Below are 11464 nucleotides of genomic sequence, written 5' to 3' on the forward strand. Positions count from 1 at the left end.
CCCTTAGCTGTTATAAATTCACTGTAAACCACAGCTTCACGGGGGTTACTGCTTTTATAAAACACGGTTATTCCATATACGTAGTAAGGTTTCACAAAATAAAACAGAGCAAATAAAGTGTAATGATATTAATAAACACAGTATTCTTCCACCAAACAATGTAGCTCCTCAGAAACAGTTGTGGTTGCTACAAAGTGGTTGCCGAGCAACACACAAACGTAAACAAAGGTGTGTGTTACTTTGTAGCGTCATTCACAACAGCTTCAGCTCAGCCAATCAGAATCAAGCACCGGAACTCTCCGCTTTATAATGCTACATTTCTCCAAACCGGTAACAGTGATAAATAATCACTAAGTGAAGACGCCTGACCTCTGTTGTTTGTTCATCTGATCGCCGAAGCCGACAGTATTAAGCACGGTGAGCTTCAGACGAACGTTGCTCTCCTGAAGATCGTACGTCTGCGCTCGCAACCTCACCTTCGGCTCAAAATGGGACGACTCGAAATTCTCAAAATTGGTGTTGAAAAGAGTGTCCATCAGCGTGGATTTACCGATCCCAGTTTCTCCTGGAGGAATAAGTGCAATATACTTACTCTATGTACACATACGCAAGACCCTGTACTTATTAACCCTATAATAAACCATCATTTCTAAAGCTCTAAATGATCAAACTTTGCTGTTTCACTCAATCTCTTCACGTCTTCTGTCTCTGATTGAGAGTTTAGAGTGTTTAATCCAGTAAAAGCTCTTGTAGAAACTCTTCTCGTGTCAAATCTGGATTGGTTTTGATCAAGTAAGCGTCAGAATAATATCTCCAGATGAACACTTACTGCACTGAAGCAGCTCAGCTTTACTTGATTCTCCATCAATCATGTTTTAGAGTCTCAAATCTGATCCTCAGGATCTTTTGAGGAGCGTTTGTTTCCAGAAGCTTTACTTTCACTGTTCCTCAGCGGAGGAGTGATCTTCACAAGCCTCCAGAACATCTCACATCTTCTGAGGAGCCTTTATTTCTTCATCTCTCAATCACTGCATTATATGTTTGGAGCATTTCAATCTCATCTCACTGAGACATGTTACTGGAGATATAGAGCGACGGCTGATATTTAGATCAGTTTATGTCAGCATCTGCTGCACTGTTATCTCACTGATATCAGAAGGAAACACGATGCATTAAGAGCCGGGGCGTGAAAACATTTTGAAATTTGAAGATCAGGGTAAATTGTACTTAATTTGTCTTCCGGGAAACATGCAAGTATCTTCTGTTGCTTCCGAAGGGCAGTACTAAGTGGGGAAAAAAAATTATAAAATTATATAATAAGAAAAATTTGGACGTCTCCATTCTGTTCAAAAGTTTTAATGCGTCGCGTTTCCTTCAGGAGCATCGGAGCATCACTGAACCTTTTATTAATAGTTGTGTTTGAGTTCCTCAGTGTGAAAAGATGCATCTCTAAATCATACAGTCACTGCTGGAAAGGGTTCAAATATGCAAAAGATGCTGGAAAACTGAAGAATCTGCAGGAGCTGGAGGATTTTTCTGAAGAACAGCAGGAAGTTTAACTGTTCAGAACAAACAAGGGACTCGTGAACAACTATCACTAAACACAAAAAACACTCGTGGATCAGACACACAGTATTAAGAACCAAGGGTTCCCAAACTTTTGAATGGGGTTATTTAAATAATTTCAGCTTTTTTGTATTTTTTTTTTTTTAATGTAAACATCTTTTATGTAAAATATCTTACTCAGGATGTGCATAACATGAATGCAAAAATAACATGCATTTTGTATGACCTCTCGTATTTAGTTAAAATTATTAACACTTTCACAGATTCCGCATGCCGCTGTAAACATCAGCATCTGCAGCATTGCTGCGTTTGAGTCTCTTAACTTACCGATGCACAAGATGTTGAAGCAGAATCCTTGACTAGTGGACTTGTTGACGAGTTGATCCGGCAGACTGTCGAACCCAACATGTCCCGATAGAGCCAGCGGACGGGCGTTCTTGTCCTGGAAGAAACCAGTGAGCGAGAAAACATGACGCCGACCGCTGCTTTTCAAATCTTCCTCTCAAACATGTGTCTAATAGGGCTGTCAAAAAATAATCGAATGTCTGTCGAATTTAAAGGAGACATATTATGCCCCTTTTCGTGTCTCTGGTGAACGTGTCTGTGAAGTTTCAGCTCAAAATACCCCACAGATCACTTATTATATCATTTTGAAAATGCCTATTTTGAGTGGAAGCAGAAACACGCTGTTTTTCAGGCATGTCTCTTTAAATGCAAATGAGCTGCTGCGCCCCGCCCCCTTTTCCAGAATATTTATTTCTTCATCTCTCAATCACTGCATTATATGTTTGGAGCATTTCAATCTCATCTCACTGAGACATGTTACTGGAGATATAGAGCGACGGCTGATATTTAGATCAGTTTATGTCAGCATCTGCTGCACTGTTATCTCACTGATATCAGAAGGAAACACGATGCATTAAGAGCCGGGGCGTGAAAACATTTTGAAATTTGAAGATCAGGGTAAATTGTACTTAATTTGTCTTCCGGGAAACATGCAAGTATCTTCTGTTGCTTCCGAAGGGCAGTACTAAGTGGGGAAAAAAAATTATATTTCAACAAAATAAGAAAAATTTGGACGTCTCCATTCTGTTCAAAAGTTTTAATGCGTCGCGTTTCCTTCAGGAGCATCAGCGAATGTCTGAACCTTTTATTAATAGTTGTGTTTGAGTTCCTCAGTGTGAAAAGATGCATCTCTAAATCATACAGTCACTGCTGGAAAGGGTTCAAATATGCAAAAGATGCTGGAAAACTGAAGAATCTGCAGGAGCTGGAGGATTTTTCTGAAGAACAGCAGGAAGTTTAACTGTTCAGAACAAACAAGGGACTCATGAACAACTATCACTAAACACAAAAAACACTCGTGGATCAGACACACAGTATTAAGAACCAAGGGTTCCCAAACTTTTGAATGGGGTTATTTAAATAATTTCAGCTTTTTTGTATTATTTTTTTTTTAATGTAAACATCTTTTATGTAAAATATCTTACTCAGGACGTGCATAACATGAATGCAAAAATAACATGCATTTTGTATGACCTCTCGTATTTAGTTAAAATTATTAACACTTTCACAGATTCCGCATGCCGCTGTAAACAATATTTAAAATATTTTTTAATAGCATAAATGTATTAAAATTGATAATGCGGATGATTGTGAATGTATTCCGATTGCTCATTCAGATCCATAAATCAGATGAATGAATCACAATTCATAAATAATAATAATAATATAGTTGAGATGATACAAATAACTTGATACATGTAATATTTTCAAATCTATAAATCGGATGCATGTGTTCACATTGATAATGCATATCGAGAAATGTATGCTCAAATGCAATATTCAGATTCACAACTCAGATAAATGAATTAAAACTAGATACATTTATTCAAATTAATAAATCACATGTTTGTATTTAGATTAATAATTCAGATTGAGAAATGCATTCAGATACATGCATTCGGGAAAATGCATCATAAATCATTTAGAGTGCTTCAGATTGATACATTAGATATACTCCATCAAACTAATTAGTCAGATGTGTGTTTGGAGATTAATAAATGCGGCGCGAGCGTGTCAGGACGGGACACTCCCAAACTTCCCCCAGCCGCAGAAACAACAGGAGAAGCCTCGGAACACGGTCTATATCGACCGCACACCTACCATCTGTCGAACCACATCAGAAGAAGCCATTTGCGCGCAGAAAACAGCGAATATTGGAGGAAAAATAATTGGATCGCTTTCGGATGAAAGTCAAAAGTTGTCCAATAGTTTCCAGCTGACACGCCACTGGGAACAGCTCGACCATTCCAGCGTCTCCGAGAGGGGTTTCTGTGAAGCTTAAGTCGACAAAGCATAACGACTTCAAATGTCAAATACATCAGCGAGCACTTTCGTGTCACTACACGTCTGTTTAACCCGAGTGAACGCTATAACTCATGCTAGGTTTCATTCATTAAAACCTCTAACGCTCAATTGAGTTCCAACCCCCCTTGTCCCGGCAAAGTGGAACCTTCCGACCAAGTGTAACTGGAATCCATTTTGGCTCAAGATGGAGCCTTCGCGCGTTAACGCCGGGCGCGTTTGAGCCCAAATGAACGCCGCTGTACTCCAGTTTCTCACTCGTGATTCTGTCCTGCAACTAGAGTTGCTAGGACGCAAACATCATCTTTATAAGCTCTACCGACCCCTATGTGACACACTCAGTACTCAATCTCACCCACAGCCTAGGTTTAATAAGACGAGACGCGATGTGTTCTTCAGCGCACAGACTAACGATAAATAGACCTGTTAAAACGACGCATTGATTTGTGCATTCGCTTATTTATCACTATTTTTGATATTATCATAAAGCGTGATATAATGGCGACGGAGTGCACGCAGGAATCCGTGCTGGACTTTCTTCTGGAAAACGGGGGGCGAGTGAAAAACAAGGACTTGGTCGCGCATTTTAAAGTCTTTCTGAGCAGCGAAAATGCGAAGCGAGCCGTGCTGAAGGAGAGCTTTAAGCGCTATGTGGACAATATCGCCTCCGTGAAGCAAGAGCACGGGGAGAAAGTGGTGTGCTTGAAGAAGAAGTACAGATACCCGGAGATGCGCGCGCAGGATGAGAAGCCCGAGGATGAGGATGAAGACATCAACAGAGGAATCAATGCATTGCACTTTGAAAAGAACGTCAACATGCATGAAGAAAGCAGTGATCTGAATCCTAAATTAGAGGAGGGGGAGGCTGTGAGGGATGCTGAGGCGGAGCTGAGTGTGTCTGACATCGCACTGACTGAGAAACACTGTGAGCGCTCGGATGCAAAGGATAAAGACACTGTGCATGGACATGATGCAATGCAACCAAGTGCTCCTGCGCTCTCTAATGCTCAGCCAACAGGAGAAGCGGAGCTGGAGGCTGGAGCTGGCAGGGCTTCTGTCACGCCTCAGGTCATCATCAGCAGACGGAGAACATCCAGGGGATCTCAGCGGAGTCTGCTGCAGGGCTCTTCTGAGGATGCAGCACATGAGCCACTGCCTGAGGATGGCAGCACCCCGAAATGCAGCCGCAAGAACTTCATAGAGCTCATGATGAGCAGTTCTCCACAGGTGGGACAGCTGCAAATGCACATACAGGAATGCAATGCATGTAATAATAATAATGGAAATGCACATATTGCATATAATATATAATGGAAAAACACATAATGCACATAGTGCAAATGCACATTATGCTCATAATGCATTTAATATATAATCGAGGTCCACATTATGCATATAATATATATAGTGCAAAATCATGTAATGCTTATAATATATAATGCATGTGCACATAATGCATATAATACATAATGCAAAATCATATAATGCATCTAACAATGATTATGCTTATAATGCATATAATCCAACTGGACATAATACATATGATTTATAATGCATATGCACATAATGCATGAAATAATAATGATTATGCACATAATGCATGTAATAAATAATACTAAATAATAGAATGCAAGTAATAAGGATTATGCTTATAATGCATATAACATATAATGCAAAGTCACGTAATGCATATAATATATTATGCATATGCACATAATACATATAATATGTAATCCACGTACATAGTGTATGTAATATATTCCAAATGCATATACACATAATGCATGTATTAATGCACATAATGCATATAAATACAAATTTAATTTAAAATAAAATAAAAAATGAATTATCTAAATAAATCCAAATGATGTTTGATCAAAATATTCAAATAAAGAAATTAGGAAAAATATATAAAAAATAGGTTAAAATAAATAATGCATCTAACAGTACTATAGTGAGTAGAAATAAAGGTACATTTTACAATAAGGTTTCGTTTGTGAACATGAACTAACAATGAACAATACTTCTACAGCATACCTGTATATATATATATTGCTCATTGTTAGTTCATGTTAGTTAACTTTAAATAATGGTAGATGTGGATGTGCGGGATTACAGCGGGAAGAAAGCGGCTCAGTATCTCCGATCCAGCGTCACATGCGACATCAAGGACATCATAGGAGCTTGTGCGAACTCTGACACAGAGAACGCATCTGGAGCCGGGCGATGGAAGCTTCCTAAAGTCCTGCAGTCCAACCTCAACGCTCTACGGTTACTGAACCACCCTGAAGAGATGACGGCCGATGCTCAGCCCAGGCCCAGGTCTCTGTATCGGAAATCCTCCATCGGCCGCATCAGACTGCAGAGGAGCCGCTTCACTGTCATAAATAAGAGGAAATATTATAATAATTTATCAATAAGAGCAATTTTCTGGCCCGTAAGATAATGCAGATGTGTTTCTAGTTTTAAAGAAGAGATTATTTGGGTCTCTTTAATATTGTACGTTAAGAGGTTCTCAATTTTTTTCCCACCCAAATATTTTATTTGATTAAAATAAATAAATAATATATGTATTATATTGCAAGTAAAACATCCAGTATATGATAGATCAGAATTACTCGTATATAAGATTAAGTAGAATTATTTAAAGAAATAATTAAGGATTGTTTAACGGTTGATTTGTGTCTTTAATAATTTGATTAATTTTATGTTTTACCACCCAGATATTTTACATAATTAAATTTTTATTTATTTTATTATTGCATCCTGATCTGAGAGAAGCTTTATCATACGACATTAAGAATCATAAGAAAATGTTAAATCAGACTAAACCCATTGTTTTTAAACACGCAGTGATATTGCGGCCGAGCTGCAGGTCCAACAGTGGCCTCTGGGGGGCAGCAGAGCTCCTCGGTGACTTCCGGTTGCTGAGTGACGGATGCGGAAGCGGGTCTGCTGTTATTGATGCTTCAGAGCAAACTCTTCAGAGAGGTTAGTAAGCGCTTTCTTGTGCTAGTAACACTAGATTAGCACTAGTTTAGCTTCACAGATCGTCTGTGATCATCTGCGCATCACCTCAGTGTAGTATCGGTGTTCTTTCTGGACCAGAGCCGCTGAGGAGCTGTTAGTTATCGTCAGTCTATCCGCGGATTTACCTCAGAGCGCCGCGCGGACACACATGTATTATAATCATGTGTTTGTTCAGTTTTTATATATTTTATGGTTTGAGTTCGGTGTTTCCAGTGTCTTAGAACTTTAACGAACTAAATGGAAATCGGTGACATGTTTATCTCTTTCAGTTTGAGTTTATTTCGGTTTAATTTATTTAGATGTAATGTCAGCGAATTGAAAGCCGAATTTCCATCATTTTTAGTTTTTGTATTTATTTTGTTATTTGTTTACAATGTCTCTTTATTTGTTTAGTTATGTTTTGACATTTTATTTCTTTAAACAGAAAATAAGAAATGTGTTGCCGATATTTACTGAAACCATAACGTACATTTTTATTTTTTAGTAAACAATTTGTTTTATTTTAATTCATGTAAATGTATTTTAACCATTTATTTCATCTGCTGTCAATGCTTTTTAATCTTTTTAGTTAACGATAAGACGACTGATTCAGATTAATGTGGAGATGTTTATTCTTTAATAACAATAAACAATGAACCCGATAGTTCTTCAGATAGCTTTACAATTGAAGAGTTTATTTGCAGAAGCAGATAACTCCGTTTTTAACAATTTTCAAAAAATCATGTATTTTAAGCGTGTTATCTTGCTTTTATTGCCTTTTATTGTTAGTTACCAAATTAGCCAAATGTGACCCTGGAGCACTAAACCAGTCATAAGAGTCAATTTTTTGTAAATTGAGGTGTGTGCATCATCTGAAAGCTGAATAAATAATATTTCCATTGATGTATGGTTTGTTAGGATCGGACAATATTTGAAAATCTGGAATCTGAGGGTGCAAAAAAATCTAAACATTGAGAAAATCATCTTTAAAGTTGTCCAAATGAAGCTCTTAGCAATGCATATTACTAATCAAACATTAAGTTTTGATATATTTAGCAGTCATAAGAGTCAATTTTTTGTAAATTGAGGTGTATGCATCATCTGAAAGCTGAATAAATGCGCTTTCCATTGATGTATGGTTTGTTAGGAGAGGACAATATTAGAAAATCTGGAATCTGAGGGTGTAAAAAAATCTAAATATTGAGAAAATCATCTTTAAAGTTGTTCAAATGAAGTTCTTAGCAATGCATATTACTAATCAAACATTAAGTTTTGATATATTTACGGTAGGAGATGTACTAAATATCTTCATGGAACATGATCTTTACTTAATATCCTAATGATTTTTGGCATAAAAGAGAAATGTATAATTGTGACCCATACAATGTATTGTTGGCTATTGCTACAAATATCCCCCAGCGACTCAACACTGCTTTTGTGCTGCAGGGACACACATCAGTGATAGTAGAAATTTTTTTTAGTTGTTTTTTAAAATAACCCGACTGCAGTTTGATTGAGATTAATGCACAATGAAAAACATGATTTTTGCACATGAACTCTTCACACAAACGTGTGTGTGTGTTTGTGTGCAGCGTTCAGCAGAAGCGCCTCCAGAATGACGTCTGTGGTGAGCGACACGGCCGAGGCGGTGGATCTGTGTCCCGAGTTCAGCCTCTACCTCAAACACATCTCCAGAGTCACGGTCAGCGTGGCTCTGCCGCACCTCAAGACGCCCGGCAAGTCCATCTCTAACTGGGAGGTGATGGAGCGGCTGAAGGCCATGGTGCATCCGGAGCAGTTCTCCTCGCTGCGCATCTCCAAGAGCAGCATGGACTTCCTCCGCTTCGAGGGCGAGGTGGAGAACCGGAGCGCCGTCAAGCGCTCGCTGGCCAAGCTGGAGGGCAAGAGCATCAAGCTCAGCGGCTTCACTGACGTCCTGAAGATCCGCGCCGTCGCGCACAAAGCAGACTTCCCCACACGCCACGACTGGGACTCCTTCTTCAGAGACGCCAGGGACATGAACGAGACGGTTCCCGGAGAGCGGCCCGACACCATTCATCTGGAGGGGCTGCCGTGCAAGTGGTTCTCCGTGAAGGTAGGGTTGTGACGAGGAGGAAGTTTTCCCACCGGTTAATGAACGTGTGACGACACCCTTACATTTAGTCATTTAGCAGATGCTTTTATCCAAAGCGACTTACAAACGAGGACAACAGAAGCAATCCAAACCAGCAAAAGAGCAATGATACGCTAGTGCTGTGACTAGTCTCGGTTAGCTTAACGCAGCACACATAGCAAGGGTTTTTATTGTATTTTTTTTTTTACACGCTCACACACACACGCACAGACACACACGCACAGACACACGCACACGCACACACACGCTCACACAGACAACACACACACGCTCACACACACACAGACACACATGCTGTCACACACAGACAACACACACACACAGACAACACACACACACAGAGACTCAGATACACACATACACGCTCACACAGACAGACACAGACACACACGCTCACACAGACACACGCTCACACACACACGCTCACACACAGACACACACGCTGTCACACACAGACAACACACACACACACAGAGACACTCAGACACACACACACACACACACATACATACACACATAGACACACACACACAGACACAGACACCACACACACACACACACACACACACCAACCACACACACACGCTCACACACACAGACACCACACACACACGCTCACACACACAGACACCACACACACACGCTCACACACACAGACACCACACACACACGCTCACACACACAGACACCACACACACACGCTCACACACACAGACACCACACACACACGCTCTCACACACAGACACCACACACACACACACACGTTCTCACACAGACACCACACATACACACACACACTCTCACACACAGACACCACACACACACACACACGCTCTCACACAGACACCACACATACACACACAGACACACACACACTCACACATGTATGTTTTTGTGAATTGTGGGGACATTCCAAATGGTTTTTATTCTATATAAACTGTATGTGCTATTGCCCTACAGCAGGGCTGTCAAACTCATTTTCACTGAGGGCCACTTCATTATTATGGCTGCCATCAAAGGGCCAGTTGTAACTGTAAAGCCCCGTTCACACCAAGAACAATAACGATAACTTTAACTATAACTATGTTTGCGTCCACACCAACGAACGATAACGGTCTGTTTAGTCTAAGCTCACGCGCTGCGGTTTCAAAGTTAGGAAAATGGATGTAGATGACCTGCTGCTGCTATATGTTTCACAAAAATATCAAAAGCAAAAGAAAAACAGACGCTGTTGGTTACATGAGATCCTTCAAAGATGAGAGGAGTTGGGAGAATCTCTCACTCTGATTAGAGAGTTATCGTCTTTTGAAGACAAATTTAAAAAAGGTTAATTAAAATGTTTATCATGACTCTTCATTTATTTATTCCTTTAACAATCACATTTACATACATTTCTCTGCACATTTTGTTAAGTAAGAGTAAGTGGAAGCCTATAAAAATGTGTACTCAAATTCACTGGCCAAAGAAGATCCACTGGCTTCATGCATTGTCTCCATTTCTGCTCTATGGACTAGCTCATGAATCTTACATTTTAGCTTGCTTTTGTGTGCTCTGGCATCTTTCGCATGGAGGAAGCCATTGACTTAAAAAATGCATCAAGCTCATCCTCTTGATGGTGTTTCCCGCAACTCAAATACCCCATTACAGGGCTCGACAGTGCGACCATTTCAGTCGCATTTGCGACTGAAAACTACTGCGTGCGACTATGAAATTTATTTTAGGAGCACCAGTGCGACTGACGCAGCATCAACTGCAGAAGGAGCGCTAGCAGCACCTGGTTCTGCCCTTTTGGTTCTAGCCGTCTCTCATCTGCATCCTTTGCCTCCTCTGAATCATCTGGTAGGTTACTGGATGTTCTATGAAAACAATTTAGATGTAGTCTGCACTACAATTTATATGAGGTTTTAAAACAGACTACAAATGAACAATAGACTTAGATAATAATCTAAATTAAAAAAGATTGTACTCCCTGTACTGAAGGTGTGGGATCATAAATTCCAAGATCCCTGCATATTTATATGGCTTCAGAAACTTAGCTGGGTCTCCACTTTTAGTGGCTGCTTTTTTTCTGTTTAGGTCCACTTCTTCCTTGGGGGTAGAATTGTTGCTTTATTCTAAATAAATAGATTATGATCCACAAATACATGTAAAGAGATTAACAAAAATTAAACATATTGACGAATAAATAGAATTAGATCCACATATAAATAAAATGAGATTTGCAAATAAAAAACATATTCACAAATATCTTTTTAAGTCACGAACACAACTTTGCCTGTCATTCATTTGTGAATCGCATCCCGTGCATTTGTAGATCGCTGCACCCATTTGTGGATCGCATACCGTGCATTTGTAGATCGCTGCACCCATTTGTGGATCGCGTCCCG

The 11464-nt window shown here is 39.7% G+C and overlaps 2 protein-coding genes across 4 annotated transcripts in view; one reads left to right on the plus strand and one right to left on the minus strand.

Annotated features, from left to right (window-relative positions):
* The window catches only part of LOC107566567 (septin-10-like), a 12225-nt gene extending 8383 nt beyond the window's left edge, over window positions 1-3842 (minus strand). The window contains exons 1-3 of the mRNA XM_016252045.1: window positions 3733-3842; window positions 1894-2008; window positions 352-565 (exon numbers count right to left, since the gene is read on the minus strand). Coding sequence (XP_016107531.1) covers window positions 352-565; window positions 1894-2008; window positions 3733-3762 — 359 coding nt within the window. The 5' untranslated portion in view covers window positions 3763-3842. The remainder of the gene's footprint in view (window positions 1-351; window positions 566-1893; window positions 2009-3732) is intronic.
* Window positions 3843-6840: 2998 nt separating this feature from the next.
* The window catches only part of akap17a (A kinase (PRKA) anchor protein 17A), a 21313-nt gene continuing 16689 nt past the window's right edge, over window positions 6841-11464 (plus strand). The window contains exons 1-3 of one of the 3 annotated variants that reach the window (XM_016252065.1): window positions 6881-6924; window positions 7096-7098; window positions 8518-9037. In XM_016252065.1, coding sequence (XP_016107551.1) covers window positions 8558-9037 — 480 coding nt within the window. In that variant the 5' untranslated portion in view covers window positions 6881-6924; window positions 7096-7098; window positions 8518-8557. The other 2 variants (XM_016252063.1, XM_016252066.1) reach the window with 2 other exon arrangements.

Source organism: Sinocyclocheilus grahami, unplaced genomic scaffold, assembly GCF_001515645.1.
Source record: "Sinocyclocheilus grahami isolate Dianchi unplaced genomic scaffold, SAMN03320097.WGS_v1.1 scaffold1085.1, whole genome shotgun sequence".
NCBI classification, from domain to species: Eukaryota; Metazoa; Chordata; class Actinopteri; order Cypriniformes; family Cyprinidae; genus Sinocyclocheilus; species Sinocyclocheilus grahami.